The 24620-nt window shown below is 38.3% G+C and overlaps 1 protein-coding gene across 1 annotated transcript in view; it reads right to left on the minus strand.

The window, feature by feature from the left end:
* The window catches only part of PARD3B (par-3 family cell polarity regulator beta), a 416125-nt gene that overhangs the window by 122511 nt on the left and 268994 nt on the right, over positions 1-24620 (minus strand). The window contains exons 17-18 of the mRNA XM_030485475.1: positions 22808-23014; positions 21608-21842 (exon numbers count right to left, since the gene is read on the minus strand). Of these exons, the coding sequence (XP_030341335.1) occupies positions 21608-21842; positions 22808-23014 (442 nt within the window). The remainder of the gene's footprint in view (positions 1-21607; positions 21843-22807; positions 23015-24620) is intronic.

Below are 24620 nucleotides of genomic sequence, written 5' to 3' on the forward strand. Positions count from 1 at the left end.
TAGTTAGGTCAGATGACATACACCACAGTGACACATTTTCTTCTATGAAGCCAGAAATTTCCAGTCCTCAGACGTGATAGATGTGTCAAGTTTACTTTCCAGGGAGAAAAAAAGGTACCGTTATAGCTCTGGCTAACCTTTATAGAAACCCTCAATTCACAGAACAAGTGTGGAATCTTGTCTGGGAAAAGCTGATCTCCTGCTTCATGCCTTCAAGCTACTACATGCCTTAAGTACCCTGACAAGATTTTGCATCAGACAATAAGGATGAAACGGAGGAAGAAAGTCTGTTGGGGCAGAGAGAGGGAAAGAACGGATGGGAGGGGGGATGAGAAAAGCAGATGTGGTAACATTCGTTATGTTTCACTTTCACAGTCCAAATAAGTCTAAAACGCAACGCAACTATGCTGCTCTGATGTAATTAAGTGCTTCACTAATGTGAAAACCTTTCTTTATGAGACACAGTAGAGTATAGAAGAAGGTTGCCTCTGAGTGGCCACTCCAAAAAAACACTCTAATCAAAGCCATCTGCCAATCTTATCAAATACAGATGCACTAAGTTAGAAGCTCGAGAGCATCTCTGTTTGCCACAAAAATTGGCAGTAAGACTTGGTACCTTAAAACAGAATTCAACTCTTCATCATACAAAATCCTAAATAGATTTGGAGCTTCTTCAAAGTCCAAACACACAGAATAATGTTGAACACATGTCTGTCTTCAGCGTACTTTTAACTCAAACTCAAGTATTTAACAAACTAATCCAGCCTTGTATTCTCTCATACATGAGAAATGAGTATGAAGTACTGACCTTAGTGCTGGAGGGGGAAATGCAAAAGTTGAAGAGGATCCAGCTGCATTTTACCTGCAAAGAAATGCTCAGCTTCCACAGCTGACTTAAGATCTTGAGAACATTCATTTTGTAGAACTACAAGCATGTTCCAAAAAGTTACAAGGCACTGCATGTACCCCCATACTAAGAAAAAACCATTATTTTCTTTGGAAAAGAAAACAATAAGCTCCATTTCCTAAAACACATCGTGGGCAAGACTTCATTTTATGTTATCTGTGAAGAATTAAGCACAGCTACTCAGAGCACGAAACATAACTCAAGAAGTAATGGGCTCTGTGATAAATTAAGACGTTCCTTTCATAGATTATAGTGCATTCCTGTCACATTAAGGCATTTTGAGCTACAAAGCCAACTTAGAGATTGATTGGACTATTTTTTTTCAATAATTGAAGGGATTATATGCCAACATTTATATTCCAAATAGTTTTCCTAAACCTTATTGAGGATATTTTTCTGAATGTTAAAATGAAATAAAATCAGATTTATGATTAAGCACTGCTTTAGGGAGTAAGTCAAACTTTGGAGCAATGCTACAAATCAAGAGGAACAGTATGAGCAATTGACTTGTGTATTTGGAAAAAGGTAAAAATTACACTACTTTAAATGGTAAAAAGTAAATGTGGTTTTGGCTTTTTTTGAATATTTTAACATGTTGAGTATTATTGTAATGTATTTTTAGAAACCCAGATAATTCTTCTTATTTTTTTAAACATGATTGACAGAGAGAGATGCAATGACCACATAGTGTTTTTTTTCAGGAATCTCACCAATTACTCAAGCCTTATTTACTAAAAGGGGGACCAAAAATCTTTTCTGTGTAAAATAACCTGTGATGGAACATACAACCAGGAACCTACATGTTTTAACTTGGTCGCAGGTCTCTATCTTCCCACAGCTCAAGGTCTCTTAAATCCACTGACTAATAAATTCCTGTCGCTAAGATGAGGTACTTATCCCTATCAGGCTGCTTTTGGAAAGCAACTGCAGATGTAGACACCATGACTGGCTCTTCCTCCCCCCCTGTATTTAATTCCCCCGGTCTGCAGAAAGTTAACAAAAAAACAGACCAAAAAAACTCTAAACCACACCACCACAAAAAAAACCAACCCCAAAACCCATAACACTGGCAGCTAGAATGAATCAACCATCAGCACAGCTATCTGTCCTGACCTCTTCTGAACTGCACAACTACATCTCCCTTGCTACCTTAGGCAGGTTTGCCTCTTACCTTAGCAAGAGATGGGCAGCACCCATCTGCCCTGGTCCTTACATGGGGAAAATGTTAGTCCCAGACAAGAACATGGACATACACTATCATCCAAGCTACCCTCAAGGTCAACAAGGGGCCTACAAGGATGCTGGGGAGGGACTCTTCCTTAGGGACTGTAGTGGTAGGACAAGGGGTAATGGGTTCAAACTCACACAGGGGAAGTTTAGGTTAGATATAAGGAAGAAGTTCTTTACTGTGAGAGTGGTGAGGCACTGGAATGGGTTGCCCAAGGAAGTTGTGAATGCTCCATCCCTGGCAGTGTTCAAGGCCAGGTTGGACGGAGTCTTGGGTGACATGGTTTAGTGTGAGATGTCCCTGCCCATGGCAGGGGGGTTGGAACTAGATGATCTTAAGGTCCTTTCCAACCCTAATGATTCTTTGATTCTATAAGGTGGCAATGGCAGAGTCTATCCTCAAAAGGTAATCGCCCTATCCCTGGGGGAAGATTTCCTTGCTAAAATACCAGGCCAAAACTGCTCCCAGGCCACTTGGTATCGAACAGCCTGAATATTCAAAAACTCCTTTGAATTCGTCTACCTCCTAGCACTGTTTTATTTTTAGATAATCCATCTTACGTTTTTACTCAGACATTGAAATAAGTAACTGCTGTTTATAAAACGGTATACTGATATTTTTCATTAAAATTATTACAACACTCTCCCCAAGATAGATTAGCTAAATCATAGATGTGGTTGAAAACCAAAATAGTTTATAAAACTTACTAGAGATTTGTTTGCTCTTCATCCCACTTCCTAATATACACTAAGAAACTCAGCTGCCTGACCTGTGCTGCCCAAGTTCCCTAAACGAATACTTGGGAGAGGCAAATAAACAACATAAAACAGTAAAGCTAAAGAGATTACCAATTTATCTCTTATTTCCTGCTGCTCATTGCCAGACTGTGTTTCTGCCCCAAAGTGCAGGCTTCATTATTAAAGATGGACAGAATACAAGAATATTCAGCAGAGGCCGGCTGTTCAGGAAATAGCTATAATTTGGTAAATAGCATAATAAACACTTGAGCATCCTTGATGCAATGGGTAATGAGCCAGTGCAGTCATAAGTATGTACATAACGACGTTAAGATTGTATCTATTTCACATCATATATCTATACACAGAGTCATGTAGAGATGTCTGTATAATATTTCAACTACCATATTTGTTTCCCTCCCGACAAATTTATTACTTTTTCTTCTGTATTCAACTAGTTGCTTGTAAAAGACAGCAACGTTTTACTTTTATTCTTTGCTCTTTCTCTTTCATTTTACTTCTAGTATGCCTACATAAACCATTGGAAGCTTTTGTTCTTCATGGCAACTGAATGCATTACACTCTGGAGCACCAGAGATCCTGGAACTAAATGCAATCTCACAGCAAGTCATCAGCATGTCTATAGCCCATGCAGTGGAAGGCGATTTAAATCCCCAGCCTGTTCTCCTTGCCACCATGGAGAATAATGTCAAACCATAACTTACCCCATTCATCTGAGAGAGTAATGAATTACAGAGATAATTCAGCCAGTCATTATTAAAAGATTACAACATTAAAAATGAAGGTAGGTTTGGTGTTTGGTTTTTTTTTTAAAGGCAAATGATCATGTTTTCATATAATGTGAGTGAAACAATATACAGTATTATTGATTCTCTGCTATACTGTAAGGGTCAGCTTGTGATGAAGCTCTCAAATTGAGTTAGATTTAAACTTAGCACTTCTCTAGCCTGCAACTCAATCCCAGTTCATACTGGTTTACTCCAAATGCTGAAAATATCAGTATTATTTAACAGGAGTCGCTAGAATTTCTTGCTATTTGTCTCTGACAGCATTGCCCATTTTAATAAAACTGCAAATGCCTATAGTTGATTTTGCTTAATATCATTCTTGGTCAGGATTTAAATAAAAAACACACAAAAAACCCACCCAGGAACACCCCTGCCCCAAACCAGACTACATTGCATGGTGCATGCCACGAAAAATGTAACTGGAACAAAGTCTCTGCATTACATGCTGAGCTTTTAAGTCTATGCAGCCTACAATTCCATGTTAAACACCAGTGGTTTCATTTCAGAACAAACCTGTTAAGCTTTAGTACTAAAAAAAAAGTTCTTTATCAAACAAGCACCAAGCTCTTCCATCCAAGGGATCTGGTTACCCATAGACTTTTCAGGTTAATTCAGTGACAGATGAAATATGTACATAACTGAAACTGCTCTCTATGTAGTATGGCTAAATGCACATTTCCACAGGAGACTACTCAATCATTAGATGCAGGGCACAGCATCATCTAATATAAAGGGACTTCATAATATAAAACACCTGCAACCTTTCTATCAGCTCCATCTAAGTGTCTACCTGGGGTCAATTAAAAAATACCTTGAAAGTTTGATTCATAACCTTTTCATTTTCCCAAATACATTTCTGCTGTTTGCAGGGTAGGAATTGGGAGGAGGGGAGAAGTAGGAGGAGAGGGGAAGGTCTACAAGAAAAATTACATTGTTGGAAAACGTCAATAGTCACAGCAAATCTTCTGTAAATGATTTTTGAAAATCTGTTTCACTTTATGTATAGCTGAACAATAACAAGCATAATGCCAACTTTCATTTTGGAAACAAGCTGCGAAGGGCATCTGTATGTGGACGCAAATCATAACCAGTTCAGACAAAGGGAAGTCCTGCATCAGGACTTCTTATGGAGCAGACTGCGAAGAAAGGACAGTTTTGGCTGGCACAGGTGGGGGAAATCTGGAAAGTAACTGCTACAGGGCTCAAAGAAGGGAAATCAAAGGTGATTATTTTATCTCTAACTGTATTTACTTTGTTCATTCATCCACATTATATGGTGGACTTCTTTGTAGTGACTGGCAAGGGCTACTTTAGGGTGGCTACACTTTTCTCCCTGTCCCTTACCCAACATGATAGAGCATTGTTACCATTCTGAACACAGGATGGGACCAAGGGGGTCCAGAGAGAAGAGCACTACTAGGGAAGGTCTTAAATCAGCATTCTTCTGTCTAAAGGAAGAAGACACACAGTGTCAGGTCCACTTTTAACAAAATAAGAGGCATAAAGAACGGCAACGATATGCCATGATTTTCACGTTTAATATTCCCTCTCCATTCCTGGAGAGTTGCCATTATTCTTTATTACTCATTTTCATACTATAACCTTTCAGCTGAATCTGCCGAGTGGCTTTCTTATGAGTCTCTCTATTAGTCCATGATACCTGGGTTTGTTTTGAGCAGGCTTCTTACCTTCCTCAGAATATTTTCAGTGTCACACTAAATCCTACCAGAACCTCCTGGGCCATCACCATCTGTTCCTCACAGTCAGTGCCTTATCAGAAGTTTGTTATTGCTACCACATACATTTTTGGATCATGAGTTGATTTCACTTAAGAATTCTTTTTAGCTCTGCTCCATGTTTTAGTAATCACTCAAGCCAGATTTCTAGAATTAATAGCAGTAATGACTATACAAAAGTATAAAAAAATTTTTTTCAGTCACATCGTGCACACTTTTTTATGATGTTAAACCTTGGGTTCAGTGATCACTATGGTCCTTTTCCTAAAGTACTATAGAAGCCCATTTCCATTTTCCAGGATGGCAGATTTTACTAAGCAAGCAGGCTGTAAAAGGTTATCAGGTTTTTGTTTGGCAAGCAATTTTTCTCTGAATGACACTATGACACACGGTGACATAGTGTCAAATCCTGTCGCAAGTTTTTAAATTGTCAAGTTTTCTTGTATTTTCACAATAAGCTATTAGGGATTTTAAACAAAGCAACTCTCAGATTAAAACCCATCTTAGTCCTTATTAAAAGGCCCTAAAATTAAAAAGTGAGAATAAAAATAAGTATTTTTAACTGACCCAACCTTTTTCTTAATTATCTTGTGAGAAACATTTGAGTCTTGGAACCATTGTCTCAGCCCAGGCAAGATATTGTATGAAAATCTAAAAGTTCTCAGAGATAAAAAATCTGTTTCCTCCCCTCCCCAGTACTGAGTGCTACATGGCAGAAAATGTACTTCACAGATCTGCTTCCTCTGCTATGTATTATTAAGTAAATAAAATTAGTTTCTCCCACTTTTTACTCCTTTTAGCCCTGAACAACCAACAAAGCTAACAGACAAAAATTAATTACAAGGCGAAATTCCATCTGCAATTATTCCTGTGAAACACAAATCAAAGAATGAGATTGCAAAGATGCAGCAAAAGGAAGAATTTGGTCTCAGAAATCTTTGTATACCAGTGAAAATAAACTAGTATCAGAAATATCTTCAACTTTAGGCTGCAGTTTTCAGGATAATCAATTAAAAGGTATTTCTAGGGGAAAAAAATAACCTGATATTGAGTCACTGAAAGAAACACAGAACCTCAACATACCATTTTTAAGTTCACTATTCAGGGAGGAGATGGACCTTATAAGCTCTCAATTTCAAGCTAGGATCTCCCCAGCAAGTCTGAAAAAACATTAATCACTGAAGTCTAAGCAGAACTGGGAATTAATTCTCCTCCACCCTTACATCCCAAAAGAAAAAAAGCATTAGTCACAACATCACAGGGACTTACTTCAATCTCACAGGCCTACGCACCCAGGAAACACTCTGTGGGTCTCATCCAGTACAAGACTTCCACGAATTTCAGCAAGCTTTGGCTCAGGCCTGGAAAATTTTGCCACAAAGCCACTACATGTTTGTATTTCAGTGGTTTAAGATCAATCCAACATCCGCTATTTTTTAGTTCAGGAAAACTGAAAGGCTTCAGGATGCTCTCCACTATTTTCAAACAACTGTTAGTTATTTAGGTTCCTCAAAGCCTTCCCTCTGATCACTCTGCTCTGCCTCAGTTGGTATTTCTATTTCATTTTCTGCAATCAGATCTGACCACTTGTGCAGCTGATCCCTATTCCTTCCACTTTTGCGATGAAACAATAAACATTTTTACCCTCAACCTCATTGCTGGTCATGCAAATTCAGTCTGAGCTTCTGGAATTTTTCTGTTGTCATTTAAATGCACAAATGTTAGCTGTGCTTCAAAAGAAACAGGTTATAAAACCTGCCTGTTACCGTAGTCTCCCCGCTTGCTTTATTCTGTGTTTCAGAACTGCTACAGTATATTGACTTTAATGAAGTTCTGTTTTTTCAAGAGACCGATGCAATTATTACAAGTCCAAGTTCCAAAATGGACAGATCCTGAACCGAAACTTCCGTATTAAAGCTCTATAACGATCTTTTTCTGCTCAGGCAAATGGATTGTTATCTGTGTTGATTCAATGCAACTTGTCTGTGCCATTCAATACAATTGATCACAAGATGCTTTTATAGAGCATTTGGTTATCCTTGAAATTTGGCATCCAGGGGTCCTGGAAAATGCCCACAGCTTGAGCTGTTCTTCAGTGAATACCCTTCTCTATAGCTGATAGTAAAATTGTTCCTTTTCTTATCTTGCTTCCAAAATTCCCCATATACATTCAGAGAAATTCTGTTTAAGCCTCACTGTCTCATTCCTGATAGCAGCATCCACTTGGTAATTTTAATTAAATCTCATGGCTTCAATTATCTGTATGTAGACACTATATCAATTTAAGTTGCCTTTTGGGTTGGTTTTTTTCCTCCTCTCTGATATTTCATTTTGGTCTCCCTCTCTTCTGCTTGGTCAGCCTTTGAAACTGGGTCCTTGAGAAGGCTACCTACCATAATTTGGGTTTATTTTTTTTAAATTGTTTTTTAAAGCTCATTTTGAGTCAATATTTACAAACACAGTGAAAACCTCATACTTCAGTGCTTCATTTACAATCTTCTCCTTTTAGCTTATAAATTAGCATGACATTTATTGCAAGCAATTTAATTTTCTATTTTTCCTCCTCCTCTGATCGCTACTGTATACGAATTTTTCTCTGATTTATATTACAGATTTCCATATCAACCTTTAAATTTGTAGGCTTCTTTCAGGTTGTATCTGCCTTGCACGGTGGTTATTAAACAAAAAGCTAAATGTTAAACATAATTTTCCATTTAGCTTTGTGGAAATGTAATAGTGGAGCTCATCTAAACCCTGCTAGACAACATAAAATATTTGTTCCTCTAGACAAGGATTTCTCTCTGCAGAAGAGATGGGTCCCCATTTCAATCTGACTGGCATTTTCTAAATACAACACATAAGATTCCTCACAAAGAAATGTGCCTGAGTTAATGACAGCCCAGATTCACCAATCTGTCGTCTACCTGGAACAGCCACACTAGAACTTGCTGTTGAGCTATAACGATTCTACAAAGACATTACAATATTGCTGCAATGAATATGGTATCAAAGCCAGTAGAAACGAATGCTATCACATGCAAGCAGCCTCATGAGAGTGACTTAACCTTTGACCAGTAAATTTGATCTATTATAGGCAATTTGTGTCCCAAGGTACTCAGTGAATGGCTGATGTACACAAAATAAACAAAGACTGAGAAAGACAATAAACTGACAGCCAAGATCAACAAATGGTCTTGGTATCCCATGAAGCCATTAATACAATACTCTATTAAACATGCTTTTCTCCAGACGTGGGCTGTTTCAACATGTTTGAGGGCCTCTGTGTCCTTGAGAAGACAAGTGAAATATATAGTTATGTGACGAGACTACTCTACTGTAAAGAAGCTCCTTTTAGCTTATGTAGCCCTTAAGCACCTCCTTGCTTCCCTTCCTTAGAGTATTTATAGTGCTCAAACATGTAAACCCACCACCTCCTCTCCTAACCTTTTGCTGTTCTCATTATAGAGACAGAAATAGCCTGTCAGAGAAAAGAGACCGAGCCTCAACTTGATATTCTGGAAATTAGTCATACAATACTTCAAAAGATTTATGTGCTAATCCCACCAGTTCCATAAAAATAGAAGAATACAGGTAACAGGTTAAAATATCAAAGGCAGAAAAACCTGAGTTCCTGTGTGTGATGTGTGAATTATACATACACAATTTATACACATAATCAACACACTTCTCAAAAGTTACCTATTTTAATTTTAGCTCCACTGTAGCCTTTTACTATGGTGTGAATGCATTGTTTTAATAAAGGTCTAGAGCAAAGAAGACAGAAGCATATATAATATAGCTGTAGTTTATTGCTTTGTTCTGCTGAATTGAGGCCTCAAGAAGTTATTAAATTGCTGAGGTAAATCTTAACTATTTAGTTATTCTGTACCTAGAGCCTCACTTTTTCCCCCCTCTATTCTAGGATTGTTGGTTACTTCACTTTTCTTTCTCTTTTTTTTTAAATCTTCCCCAGTGAAAGATTATCTTGTGTGTGCTCCACTCTAAATTGCATACAAGTGCATGGACAGCAGTTTATGGTAAAATGTAAGTTTTTTGCAGCAGGTCTAGGGCCAACAGTGATCTTTCTTCCCACTATGGCAGGAACATCATATTTCAATTTCTTTAAAATCTAGCCTAAAACCAAAAAAGATTAAACTCATTCTCTCCAATGTGAATACCCCCACAAGATAGAGGAAACTGGTATTTAAGCCAGAATAAATGTTAAGGATGGATTAAATAAATATACTGCTATTGGAATACTTTCGTTAGCACACTCCATACTGCCTAAAACTTGGTGTGCTTCTAATTAGACCACTAGAGCACATATTTTTGTACGATTGTGGCTTCCTTCCTTCCCTTCAAGCATGCAGAAACACGTACATCTTTGTAAAACTCTGAAATATCTCTACAACACAGATCTTTAATAGTAATTTCCATGCAGGAAATACAATAAAGGCAAATTTGCTTTATTACAGCACTGGGGACTAAAGCCAGTTATCCACTTGGAATTAGCACGCTTGCATGCCAAATCAGTTTTCACCACTCACTGGATGCAACATACTTCACAAGCAAATCAACAAATTATGCAGTTTAGAAAGAACCAGCACCATAGGATTTACAGGTCTCATTGTGGTCTTACAGAACATCGTCAGCATTCATACTACAGCTACATAAATACAACTTCCACTTTGTCATTACTGAAATTAGCAAACATCTCACATGTAGCAACAAAGCAGCTATCACTACTGCTACAAGCAGAGAGAATTCAAAGCTGATCTACACCTAGAAATTTCTCTACATATCCTCTCAAACCATTTCAGCCCAGAGCTCCTGGAGCCTGCCTACACCACTCTCCATTGCTGCAGATGACTGATGGTTTGGGAAGCAACAAATGACAACCAAGCTAAAATAGCCTAAATACGAATTCATTAAGAAAAAGATGGGGCTGAGGTCTGCAGAGATGAAGAGGCACATTAACCTATTGCAGTACTACCCATAATAATCTGCCTTTTTAAAAGAAAGAAATAATTGCTAATTTCTGAGTAATTTAGATCAAGTCACTTACTCTCCAGTGTGTATGTATGTATTCTAGTCATAGCAAAAATGATCTGCAGCTGTATAGTGGAAAATTTTTTCTCAAGGGCTATGCAGTTTGCCTTCGTGAAATCTTCACATTTTGTCCAAGTTTTTATATTAAAAATTGTATTTTACAGTTTACAGTGCAGACGGCATCAAAACAGACAAATCAATAATTTAAAACCATGTATTGCTAAGGAGACTAAATGAAAGAAAGTGAGCTTTCTTGACAGCTCTTCCTTGCTATATGTTAGGGAGGCTGAACGATTCAAAAGCATGCGAATAGAAACAAACCCTTCCAAATGCAGAAGAGGATATGGAAAGCACATTTAGGGTGGAGGGAGAGGAAAGAAAAGGAAAGCTAACTTCTTTGAATTGTTTATTTCCTCAATCTAATTTTAATTAAAACCAGGACATTAGGATGTCTGTTATACTAAGCTACCGTACTAAGGATAAAAAGCTAAACAAAAAGACAACAGAGGTAGAATGAACAGTGCCTGACTCATTTCTCACTAGGGTTCTTTGGCTAGAAAGAAAATAGCAGACAAGAGTTGTGGCCTTCCGTCACCAGAAAATAGCTTTACGATTCTATTTACACACTGTTACCAACCAATCTGATAATCTGGGGTTAGTGTGAGGCCAGGTATTCACTACTTTCAAATAAGGGACAATGAATGGCACAGGCATACAGTTCATCACTTCAAACCTAATACTGAAGTTAAAGATCTATAGCAGATTCTTAGTGGCCTGTGTATCTTGTGCTACATATACACACAAACACAGACAATTTTTAAGACTTGAATTTATTTTTTTTTTAAATTCCTAACCAGTGGTGACACATACTTCATAGTCCATGTAATACGTACACGCACACAGAGGATTATGCTTTCTTTTCATGTCAGTGCTGGGCTAACACTTGTATTTGCCCAGGTTCCTTTTTATTAATTCTTTACTGCTTCTTCTCAACAATTAAAAAAAAAAAAAAAAAAAATGAAATAGGTCAGAAATGGAGTTGCAGGAACACAAAGGGAAAAAGAAGAAGACATCTTCATTTTCACCACTAACACTTATTCAGAAACTTTTCTAAAGAGTAAGATCAAATTCTCTCAAATGCACCAGGTCCAAGCCAAGACCCGAGAGACATCATTTCCACTCAATGAAGGAAACAAGCAGGTGAAGGTTTTTTGAATTTAAATATTTCTGTGAGGGAAGCACTCAATAGCATTATTAACTTCTATGGGAAATGCCATGCAGCATCATGACCACTGAGAAATCGGAGCTTTTGTTCCTCTTGACAAGGTGCATAGTAGAAGCTACACACACAAGAGGGCAGAAGCCAATCTCTACTAGGCTTGTTTGTCAAGGGTCTGCATAAGCTGGGTGACAGCTAGGACAAGAGAGCACCTAGGAGACAGGGGGGGAGCACCAGAGTGGGGTAGAGAAAAGAGGAGAAAGTAACAATGGCAGAAACCTGGTGACAAAAAAGCACCACCAGAGGATGGAGGGCTGGATGTGATAAGAAGATGGAGTTAACTCCGGTTAGTGGAGTTAACTGCTGAACAAGCAGGAACTGCTGGGGAAGGATCAATCCTGCACCTTTGCCTTCACATCCTAACAGATTCCTATCAAAATGAGGAGCGGTGGAGCTGAAACGGGACACAGCCAAATGTGGTGCAGAGCAGGAAGCTGTAAAGAGCTTTTCTTTCTTACTACTGATGGACAGAGATAAAAAGCAGGAGCTGGGGTGGAAAGGATATAAAGCCTTACTTCATCACTCCTTTAGTCCTGCCAACGTTCATACATATCATGGAAGTTTTGCAGCAGAGGCAAATCTTAGGGAAGGGCTATATAAAATACTTACTGCCCAGACATGCTGCAACACGTTGCAGTAGAAAGCGTGCTGCTGAGACAGGCTGGCTGTCAAGCGTTCATGGCTGCTCAGAGCAATGTTACCACACTGGCCTGTTAACGCAGAGCAAACTGGGAAGGAGACAAACTTGGTGCTGCGCGGACAAGGGCAGACAAGAGTAGTCAGAACAACAACCCAGCAGTGTGATCCATAAGAAAGCCTGGCATAATCTGGAAGCAACAGGAATCCAAGCCAAAAAGGAAGAAACTGGTGTGGTCAGATCTTGAGCGTGTTGTGTAAGAAGTGAGCAAAGCTTAGACACTGCCCCACTGAGTGGGTTTAAGGTTTACCAAATGATGATATCCTGTGTATGTGCTTTTGTAAAAGGGGGAACATGCTGCTAGTTTCCACGATGACAGAAAAAGACAAAGAGGAACAATCTGCAGAGAAAAAATTAGTTTGCCCATGTTAAATTTGAAATGACAAATCATTTTTTCGTTTTTTTTTTTTTTTTCTATCAAGAAGGCATAAATCAGAGAAAAAGATAGAAGGTCAACTATAATTCTGAGGCATGATATTCCAAACCACATTTCTGAACGTAAGAGTATCTGTACCTAGGAGGTAGTACAGAGAGGAGGAGGAAGAAGCCCCATCTTGTCACTTCATGCACTAGCCGTAGCAAGAAGGGTAAGCAACCCTTAGTAACCCTATAGTAAGGGCGAGCAACCCAGTATTTCAACCCAGTATTTTCTGCCAGTTTTCAATAACAGTGCAACAGCAGAAGGTTGAGCTTGCAAACTGGGCTAGGCTTGCTTCCTATTTTTATTTTTCCAAAGAGAGGACATATCAAAATTTGCTAAAAATGGATGGGAAGGTAAGCAATAATGGACAAGGTTACAAAGACAATGGGCAACAGGAGATTAACAAATGAGAAAAATTGGAGTAGCTGGTAAAAAAGTAAAAGACAGTAAGAAGTCCTCAGAGACAGAAGGAAAAAATCCTAGAGATGAGAGGAAAATTATTTTGAGAAAATCACACAAAAGCTTACTACTTTTTAACTTTCATTTTCTTCAAAATAAACCTATTTGCCGGCTACACTTTTACAGGAGTAGCCATACTAGGTTTTAGATGTTTGGGTTTTTTAACAGATTTATCTGAACAATGATCATATAGAACAGGGAAATGCTGTTATTTTTATTTTTTATAAGCACGGAGGATAACTTTTGCATAAGGACAAGTGTGGCTCAGAGGAGCGAAGTGAGTTATACCAATGTCACCCAAGAAAATAGTAGCAGAGCAGGCACCTGAACAAATCCTCTCTCAGACTATTTTCCCATCTCCTAAACCATTTATTGTCCATTTTCTTTCAAAAACCCTGTGCGGAAAAGAAGAGGGAAGAAAGAGACAGAGTGGTTCAATGGGGTCAGTTTTTCTGAAGCTAACATACTTCATATGCTCTGAAATTGTGACTACCCCAAAAGGAGCTTTGTTCCTTTTATATGTCAGCAAAACAAAAGGTCAGCCTATTGAAATATTGGTCAGGTCTGACTTTCTTCTATTAATAACAAGTAGAGACACATTTTTTAAAGTAATAGTTAAATAAATGGCTACATGTCTGCAATCATTTCAACTTAAAATGTCAACTGGATTTGAGATGCCATGTGCATTTAATCAATGACTCTGCATTATAATATAAATATTACTTTGGTCTGACTGCTTTGTCTGGCATAAATCATAATTCAGTGAGATGAGTACATTTCATTTTCTCTACAGATGGCTGTTAATGGCAATACCTATTAAACTGGCACCTGCCAGCACTTTGTAGTTAAGGAATCTGTCAGGAGCCCCCCTCTGTATGATTTCTCTGTTAATTGTTGTCTCTCCCCTTACCCCCCCTCCCCATTTACCAAGTTCATGTTACAAGAACTGCTGAAATAGAAAATCTGCAAAGCTGCCTTTTTTTTGTCTCAAGGTAGAACTTGTACTCTGCACCGTATGCCTGAGCAAAATATGTATTTATTGGTTAAAATGCAGCTCAGGAAGCTGTAATCAAATTCTTGCGGGCATGACTTCAAACCCTCAAGGATCTCTGCTCATAATAATTAACACAGAAACACCCAATGTACCATAACTTATACGGAATGTCTTGAATTCAAGTTTTACCCCTCAGATAAGAGGTGGGGTTTAGAACAACAGCCAGCTACAGTGAATGAAGGCTAAATACACCACCACAGTGTTCAGTATTCATCAAGAATACACTTCGCTTTCTAGGACTTTTTCTTGCAGAAGGCATTTCTTGGGCGAGAGGAAACAGATACTTACTTAGAAGAAATATGCCACCTCCAGAAAAGACCTGGAGTTTACTTTTTATTTTAGCAGGTGTGGCATACACAGAGGGTCAGCATGAAACAGGCAAGTATGCATTTAAGTGGACATGTCATAGAACTTAGTGCACAAAGTTAATCCTTACAGACAAAGCACACTGGCTTTTTTTTTTCTTTTTGCTTAGTAATGGCTTGAATGATATTTCAACTTGAAATGAGCATGCAACTATTTCACAAAAAGCATGATCCTTGCAAACAGTTTGTAATTTCCAGTCCTTTTAAATAGTCAGAGGGAACTTCCTGCTCTGATCTGTTAAGTAAATATAAATCTTGTTATCCAAGTTCAGTAATGAGAGTGAGGGGTCTATTCTTCATTGCACTTGCATACATCTAACGTTAATGAGATTTATGCATGCATATTAAGAGGAGAACAGATGCTTAATTAAACAAATAAGCCTTTAGTAGGCAGTCCACATGATCATTTTTTGTACAAAACCCCCTTATTTTCTCTGTTTTAGTGTGACTATGAATGCAGCCAAGGAGGAAGCAATGCAGTGGAGGAAAAGAAAAAGTCATACATGTAAACTGAAATGTTTGTCTTTTTTAGTTTAAAATACTTAACAAACTCAAGATACACTAAATTGATTAAGTATCTCCTCTCCCTCGTGCTCTTGTGGTCTTTAAAGGAAACAGGAGTTTTATTTACTAATTTATCTATTTGAAAGTGGTAATTTCATTAAGCAAAAGGAAATCAAGGCCTCTAAATAACTCATCTGCCTCCTTAACTGGTGCTGTCTATCAAAGACACAGGCATGATTTCAGATCATTTTGTCATTGAGGACAGAGAGTTAAAATAGAATTTAATCTAGTCTTTTTTTTAATCTATCCATGGCCATACTGATTTCCAGCATCGTATATATGTACACAAAAATACATTAACAACTTCAACACACTGCCTCTCTCCAGCAAATCACATCTTTACTATTTGTTCATTCCTCATTATACTGCTAACTTTCCTTCCACATGCTCAACTTCAAAGGGCAACACAGACCAGAAAAAAAATCTCTGCATAAGTTATCATAGTGCTATACTTAATGGAAGTCAATATCTGTATATTATGCTATCTACTCTGCAATACCATTACAGGCTCAACAGTTCTGGTTGTAAAAAGTATCATTCTGAGCACAAGGCCTGTAATAGCAATAATGAAAAAAGGGTCGTTTCTGTCTTCCAACAAGAATGAAAAATTAAAATCACTAAGGCACTTAGCTCAAAGGAAAATTGGCAAATTAAGGGGACAAAAATAAAATATTCATGGCTCATATTGTGAAATGGAAGGTAAATAATTTAAGATGAACTATTATGTGAGAAAGTGCAATCTTTCTGAAGAGGAAAAAGCAAATGTAACTAATACACACATATATGTTCCTGCTTCCTGGGCTTGCAGTTGCAGGTATATACACTCAAATATACAAGTCATGGTTGATGTGCGATATTTGTGAGTAACAGACATTTTCTCACCTATACTAATTTTGAAATATTTGCTAGTGAACTAGTGAAGTCAACTTGACAAGAGCTGCCTTACACAAAGAAGGTTGGGGTGGTTTTTTTCCTGAATTCAGCCTAGAAATAAGGACTGATTGAGAGGTTGCTCTCCCACCACACTCCAGTTCGGCAAAACTCTCTACTCTGAGTCACCAATTACATACTTGCTCTTGGATTTTTATACCACAAAAAAAAATTATGACTTCAGCCTACTGGTCTCTGCCTGGGGGAGCTACCTATTAAAATGCCATTCGTGTGGCTGCAGGCCATTAGCTAACTTACCTTCATACCCATAAAGCTGGAAGGGCTGCCCAGAATTTTTAACAGTCACTGTCTGGAAAAGGTAGTGAGAGTACCATAGACTTATGTTTATTATATGCCAGGACTGTAACAACTGCTATGGGATTAGGATACAGAGCAGCACCACACAGCAGAGGTCACATTTCCCTGGTGATTTAAAGGTTCAGTCTTTCTCTAACTTAATTTAGAAACCAACACAAAGCCTACCTTTGTAAGAAAATAACATTTTGATAGTATTTCAAACCATGGCAATAACTATAGATCACAAATTCAAAATCTGCAGTTCATCACCTAGCAAACTGAGGAATACTTTTTTTTTTTAATTAACCTCTTGCTTAGATCAGCTTTGCATTCTCAGTGCTAAGTGATAATGCATTTTGCATTAGTGCTTGGCATCAAGGATTTCTAACACCCCGCACCAACAGGTTAATTAACCCTTCCAAACAGCCTACAGAGCCACCTCACAAGGCTTTTGACAGTTCTAAAGCAATGACATTACACACTACCTTTATTCAAAGGCACAAATATGCTGTTTCTCTACAGTGTTTCTCATGAAAATACAAAACACCTTCAAAAAGGAGTGCACGGAAGCTAATTTGAGGTCCAGAAGTGTCCTCAAGACTCACCGTGCCATGAAAGAATCAGTCAGCTCAATGTAAGAAAAGGGATGAACCAAGAATTGAATGTGGCATTGTGTAATCTGGCAGCTGTTATGTATCTACAGAGAGCTGAGTATTATTTCTGTTCCAAAAGAGCTTCAGCATAGATGCTAGACACTGGCTTTTTCCTAAGACTGCAGTATATACGTAGGCACAATAATAAAAATATTTATTGTAGTTGTTTTCCTGATATACAGTATCAATTTACTTCATTGTCATCTAGCACTGGGTTATTTAGTGAGCTATGATGCTGTAATGTGCCAGAAAACATAAAGAAGTAAAATATAATGCTCTTTAGCTGGTGTTACGTACAAACAGTTAACACAGTGAACTTCTGCTGTTCTTTGGGCAGCACATACACATATCCAGTACTGAGGCTGGCAACAGATGCATCAGAACCAACCAAACAAGAAAACAAACACTGTGCAGTCTGCACCACAGTAAAATAGTACTTGGGATTATAAAAATTTAACTGATCAGTAATAACCAGTGTCATTTGCATTTCAAATCTCCAGTAGAAGCAACCTACTTTGCACCAAGTGCCACAGCCCTTAAAATGCTGCAGCCAAGAGTTCCAGTTAATACTGGGTGAAACAGCAGGACTTTTTTTAAAACAATGATTACAAAAATAAAAGTATAATTCTTGATGGTCTCCCTGAATCACACTCACATAAATAAAGTTTCAATCCAGGAAAAGCTTAGCAGGAAAGCAATCATTCTCTTTTTTTTTTTTTGATAGGTGTAAAAAAAGACCAGGAACTACAAGTAAATAGCAGCTGAGCAACAGATGAGGCACTAAGTGAAATCTGTTAGCAACTGCTAACAGCTTTGCTATTTTCTGTTGTTAAATTAAAAAAAAAAAAAAAAAAGTAAGTAAAAACCCAATGCAGTAGCAATTCCAATATGTTCAAAAATCTCAGATGCAAAAGACTAAAGCTCAATGCTTCTTGTATTACAGATAAATACTTGGGTTTGGTTTTAATATCTTGAAATGCTTTGTTATTGATTATAAGGCAGAAACAAGCCAATTCACATGGACATACTATTAAGATAAAACTTGCTATAGCTGCATAAGTGACCCAGCAAGTACAGCACAAAAATCCCACCGTAGGTAAGTGCGACTTTCCCAGCAGCTGCTTTAGCCTCAAATTCTACTTTCCTCTGTCCTTTACACCTGAGCTCTAGTCATTCACCAGAAAGTGCATGTGTCTGAATTAGCACTGAGCTTTCTGGCAAGATCTTAGAAATATTTTCATTGTCCTTGTGGTCCTGGAGCTTTAACCACAGACGATCATTTCCTCCTTATCTCAACTCAATCCTGACATGAGTTCAGCAAGTTTGTGTCCCTGTTCGGATGCATCTACACAGCAGAACTATGCAGGCACAGCTGAAATAACTCTGAACAAAGCAGCCCACAAATTACAAACACTATGAACATATCAGTGTGGTGTTCCAGCTCTTGGCAGGATCAGTTAGTTACATGGCTGCAGTGACTGGACTAGTTTAAAAAATACATGGCATTGGCCAGACGCAGGCAGATATATCCTCTTCCCACTCCTGCCAGTTGCTTTCTTAACTTCATTACTCTTGGGTCTTTCTCTCCTGTCAGTCTAGCAGGTGCTCTGTTCTTTGTTCTTCATTTTGGTGGTCTCCCGCATGGAGGATCATAGTACAACCACCACCATATCCACAAAAGGCACACCACAGATTTCCTTCTCCATCCAGCTTTCTGTTCCCTTATGGTGTTTACATTTCTAATGACTCCTGTGGCAGGTTCCCTTTTGAATTTAAACACATGTCAAAAGCTGAACTCATCTCTGTTTCTAAAATACTTTTCTCTACTTCTTTCTCTTAAGCTACCAAGAATTAATAGTCACCTTGAGTGCTGCAGAAGCTCACAACTTTGTCATCTTCAGATTCTCTCTTTCCTTTCACAGATATTCTACCAATAAAACATGCCAGTTTCATCTCCACAATGTCATAAAAAGTCTGGCTGTTTCTTTCCATCTGTGTTGCTGAAATACTTGATCATTCAAACCTTCTTACTGCAGTCTCCTCCTCCCTAGCCCTCCTGACATTCACTCCTCTCTGTTCACATCAAAGCAGAATTCTGGTTTCAAAAATACCTCTTAAATCTAGTATTTAATCAGTATTTGATCCCTCCTAAGTTCCCCCATTAGTTTCCTATTATTCTTCTTAAAAACATTCAGATTAATTGGTTTTGTTTTTCATGTTAAGCACAGTTTCTCCCCGAAAACATACCAGACTGGTTTTGTTCATCCTGAGGAGGACATATGGTCCCCAGTTCTTTTGTAAACTCACACAGTTTACTCTTGTTCAATCTTTACAGGTCATCACCCTTCTTTCACTTCTATCATGGCTGGGATTCCCTAGGACTCTCACTTTCTCAGGAAAGAATTTCTTTTCAAGAACAATTTTATAAATTCTAGGAAGAAACACTGATGAGAACACACAACCTCTAAAAACCTCCCAGCTGAACTGTTAGCTCCTACAAACAACTCCTCTGATTATTATAACCTGTTGCTTCCATCTTTGTGGCTTTGGAGAGATTTTCAGTGGTGTGGGATAGAAATTCCCATTCTGTGCTGCCATACAGATAAATAAATATTATTAACAATTGCTGTCTGCTGGGAAGACTATCAATCTAAACAAAAAGCAAGCTTATGAAAAGAACAGATGTATAAAGCTCGTGTACAACCAAAATGCGAGATACATTCTGAAAAGGGAATCACTAAGAATGGTAACCTATTGTTCACAGCTTTGCATATTGATCATCATCAGATTTTTCTTTGTCGACTACAATTGCCTTTTTTGGATTCTGATGTCATCCCATGTTCTTTCTGGCTCAGGCATCACGCCCCCACAAGTAAAGACTTTGCACTTCAAACTTCGAATCTGCTAGTGATACATGAAACAGAATACTTATCCTTTTGTCAGACCTCTGTGTCACTCCCCTTCTCTTCCAACAGCCCTATTCATGCCACAGAGTTAAAAAGAATAATGAAAATAGACATAAAGCTTAAGATACATGAGACTTGTTGAAGTCACCCTCCTAATTATTCAGTGTTTTGACTACTCTTCCATGTTAAGCCCTATTTCTTTAAACGGTATGAACACAAATGCACGTGCAATGCACAGGTGTGAGTGTGTGCCTCCAGCATTCCTAAAGAGCCCCATTTAAATGCAGACTGGTATACACATGCACCTTCATATTATGAACACTAATGACTGCTGAAAACATGCAAATATGGCACATAAGCATGCCTGTATGGCTTTGCCAGTACCTCTACAGTGTTCAGAAGCTGATAGGACAACTTTGAGGATTCCTCTTGATGATACATGGAAGAAAGTCAGGTAAAACCTTTCATGTTAATGTAACACAAGCCATTTGACTGCAGAGGACATATCAACCAAAAGCTACAATGCAAGTTCATATATCACTGTCCTAATGAATGTCATTGTAAGTGAATAATCTTGCAAGTGAATTTCTTAGTTGACTAGTTAAATGTATCTTTGCCTAAGCAATGATTCTGGTTTTGTATGTTTCTGGCTTGTCTACAATACAACATGCTAAGAAACACCAATAGCCTCCTAAAGCTAACATTAAGTGTTCAGTCCCAGAAGTAACCACATGGTCATACAGACTAATCTCCAGGTGACCATTAAATTTCATTCAAATACCATATATTAATTGCAAAGATCTATTTAAATGGAAACACTTTAATCCTCAATAGAGCAAACAGGTACCAGAGGCAGAGATAACAGCAACCAGCGTCCCTAGAGCACCAAAGGCTCCAGCAATAGCAAGAAAATGACTTGGAGAACTTTGTCTAATATCTAATAACTCCAGAGATGCAAACCCAACCAATAGCCACAGAAGAAATCCAAACATTTGCATGCTGGGCAGGCAGGACGGAAAGCTTTTGTCCACTGCAGGCAATGGCTAAAGCTGTGAAGCAAAGATTTTATCATAGCTAGTGCTTTTCAGCATCTGCAAATGTTACTGGACTGTTCACAGCCACATGAGCGATCCTGCTCTCTCCAAAGCTTGTGAAGGAAGCAAATAAGCAAAGAAAGAGAAGGCGAAGGTCTGAACATGCGAGTGGGTCACGTATTACTCAGAAATATTCCCCACAAAGCCTTCCTCACCGACACACGATAGTTTTTAGACTGAAACCTTGAATCTTTTCTGACATATGGGAATGAATTTCAAAGGCACAAAAAGACATTTTGTCTGCCAAACGTCTTTTGCCTCAGCTACAAGTTTGGTGTAAAAGTATAAACTGCTTTCTTTTTAAATAACATAAACATTACTTTGAGTCCAAGTGAAATAATTTTTCCACTTTATGAGAGTATCAGTTGTTCCCTACATTACAATGAGAATGGGTGGCTGTTCTGCTTTGTAAAATGCTGTACCTCAACATGACACCAAAGCCTTTCTTCTTTTTCTTTTCTGGATCTTCATTTTCTTCCTTCCTCTTTTTCTCTTTGATTTTAGATTTGCCCTTTTCCTTTTTCTTCTCTTTCTCTCTAATTTTTTTGTCTTTTTTTGCTTTGCCTTCCGTATCTTCTGTTTCAGGGTTCTCTGGAGGGGCAGATTCCATGTTTTGAACTTCTTGACCAGAGTGAGAGCTCTTATCAGAGAAACCATCTGCACAGGATGAAAAAGAAGCAGTGAGGATGGCTAGGGGTCACCAAAATGCAAACACGTGGAATACAGGCATGAGTGTCTACAAAGTGCTCAAATGACTCACAACACTTACTCATCTAATTAAATAATTTAAAAAGCAGACTAAACATATTTAGTGAATTCAAGCAGATTTCTATTGTAAATTAAACACAGAGTTATTTTACTGACTTGTTTTCTAGTTACTATTCCTGAGACAAAAAATCCTGACATGGTAAAACACTATTCTGTTTGAAATCTAGCTTGTTAACCTCCATCAGCTTGAGAAAACTGACATTCTGGGATGCAAACACTGAGAGCTTACTTCAACACGAGATTCTGGCAACTGACATAACCAACCTACGTAACAAAATCTTTCTATTTTAATGGCTGAAAAAGAAATAGATAACTGTTCTGTCTGGTTGGAGAAAAGCTGTGTTGTTTCTATTTGGGGGGCTCAGGATCCAAGCACGGTTTTATGCTCCATGTTAAAGGAGACATATTTCCAGGCTGGGGTCTGTAAGCCCATGGTGACAGAATGAGCAGCAGGGTGCTATCAATACACTCTGCCTTGTCTATAACAGGAAACAAATTTCCTGGTTGGAGAAGGGGGAATTGTAGACAGCTCTGTAAAACAAGCTAGATAATTTTTAATGTAATCTGAAGAAGGCAGCTGCTCCTTGAAGTTGAAAAATATAATTATTTAAGGATTGAGTTCTAAATCCTCCAACCCACCCCTGCCCCGAAGGAGATCAGTGAAAGACTTCACACTAAACCCTGTCAAGGTTGGATGGGGTACTGCAAAGACAGCTCTATCCAGTGCAAGACATGAACAGCTTTTAAAATATAATCAACTTCAATTGGACTAAATCACTTGCTTATGTGCTTTACAAAGTCAGCAGTGCTAAGTGAAGGTGGCTCCCCCTCAATAAGTGCCATTAGCAACATACCCTCTTCTCCATCTTCAGGTGCATCATAAGACTTGTCAATGGCAGCTCGGAAACTCTCGTTACACCCCCGACCACGGACCACGTGAGGCCTGGGTCTGTGAAAAGGGAGTTCATTCTTCCTAACTTCAGCCACAGCAGTCTGAAGACTCTCAAGAGAACTGGACTTCTTCAATCCCAGAGTAGGACCAAAATCTCTGCCAGAAGAGTCTGGAAAACAAATAGTTAAGTTTTTATACCAAAATCACACAGAGAAATGAAACTAGTCAGACAGATACATTTAACTGTGTACTTTATTACTTGGGGCCTTTGAAATAGTATGCAATCAATGTAATTTGTTCTAAAGATACATCAAGTTATACCTAGCTCAGTAGATATCCCTGTTCAGACTTGGAGGGAATGGCACATAATTTACAGACCTGACAACAGTGACGGGTAATAGGTGGCTCGCTCTGCATTACTTTGAAGCCTTCACCAGTGATAAGGATAGGGTTACTTCTTCCCCCTTTGACAGCAGTGTCCAACTGGACACTGCCAACAGCCTCAAGGAGAACATTATCCTTAGACTCACAAAACCAAACACTGCTACACAACAAGAGTTTTGGGTTTTAGAATGAATCATGCTGTATGAACAGTTGATATTTTCAAACACATTTCTCCTGTGTGAAGATATTATTAGTTCTCTCCCAGTCTGATCCAACCTTTTTCTTGAAGCTAAAACTAGTGCTATGATATCAACATACACAGCAGGTTTTTCAAGAAACAAGTATTTCCAGCAAAGTACTGCTTAACATAAATGTTGCTGCTGCCTGTTTCCTTGTGTATAGGTATAAGAAAGCACTTCATACAAAAAAGAGCAAATAACATCTCAAGACTCCCAAATCTTTCCTCTGGTCAAATGCTTGACTATCTGACCTTCGAAACGCATTACTTTGTGGCAGCAGTAGTGTTAATGAGTATTAATATAATGACAGAAGAATAGGTAAACAAAAAAGTTCAATGCATACCAATCAGTGAAGAAATTCACAGCTTAATTTAAAAGCCTTTGCAGTATCTGCTTATTTTTTATATGGCAGAACAGCGAATGTGACAGACACCGAGGAAGTGACTTTGCCTTACAGTATGCCTTCTGTCTTTGAGACAACTTTTTAAGTGATACTAATGCAAGCAACAGGATAATATGAGAACAGAAGACCTTCATATACATGTCCATATACTTTCACACCTGAAGGGATTCGAGGATCACAGAAAGATGGCTATGTTAATACCATATGCTGTGATTCTAGCAATCCTAGAGTGCAGGTATTTCTGAACTAAACCAGTGTCATCAGTGAATTCTTAAAAGGAAAAACGCTAAGAATTGGCACCAAATATAGACTCATCAGTAGTGTCTACATAAAGCAATTTACACTTCCACTACCTGCAGACTGAATGTTAGATATGTGTGTGTGGTGTGGAGACAAACAAATTTAAGGGAAGCCTCGTTGCTAGGTCACACACTGCAACCTTCTTTGTTCACTAATTGCCATTCTGGAGACTACCATTATTGCCAAATTAGCAAGTGCTAAACCAGAGTTAGAGCAATGACTTGCATACACATAAAGGTGCTTAAAATCACTAAGAACTTGTGCTTTAGTGAAAGGCACTGTGGTGCCTATCTCAAGCTGAGGAGCAAAACCAAGGGAAGCATAATCACCATGAAAAGCAGCAAAGTGAAAGCCGCTCTCATCAGCAGAGAAAAAGCTTTCTTGTGTTTCAGTCAGAAAACAGCACTGATGGGTTGCTTTTGCAGGAGATAGGGCACAGTGGTAAACCT

The sequence above is a fragment of the Strigops habroptila genome, chromosome 5 (genome assembly GCF_004027225.2).
Source record: "Strigops habroptila isolate Jane chromosome 5, bStrHab1.2.pri, whole genome shotgun sequence".
NCBI lineage: Eukaryota > Metazoa > Chordata > Aves > Psittaciformes > Psittacidae > Strigops > Strigops habroptila.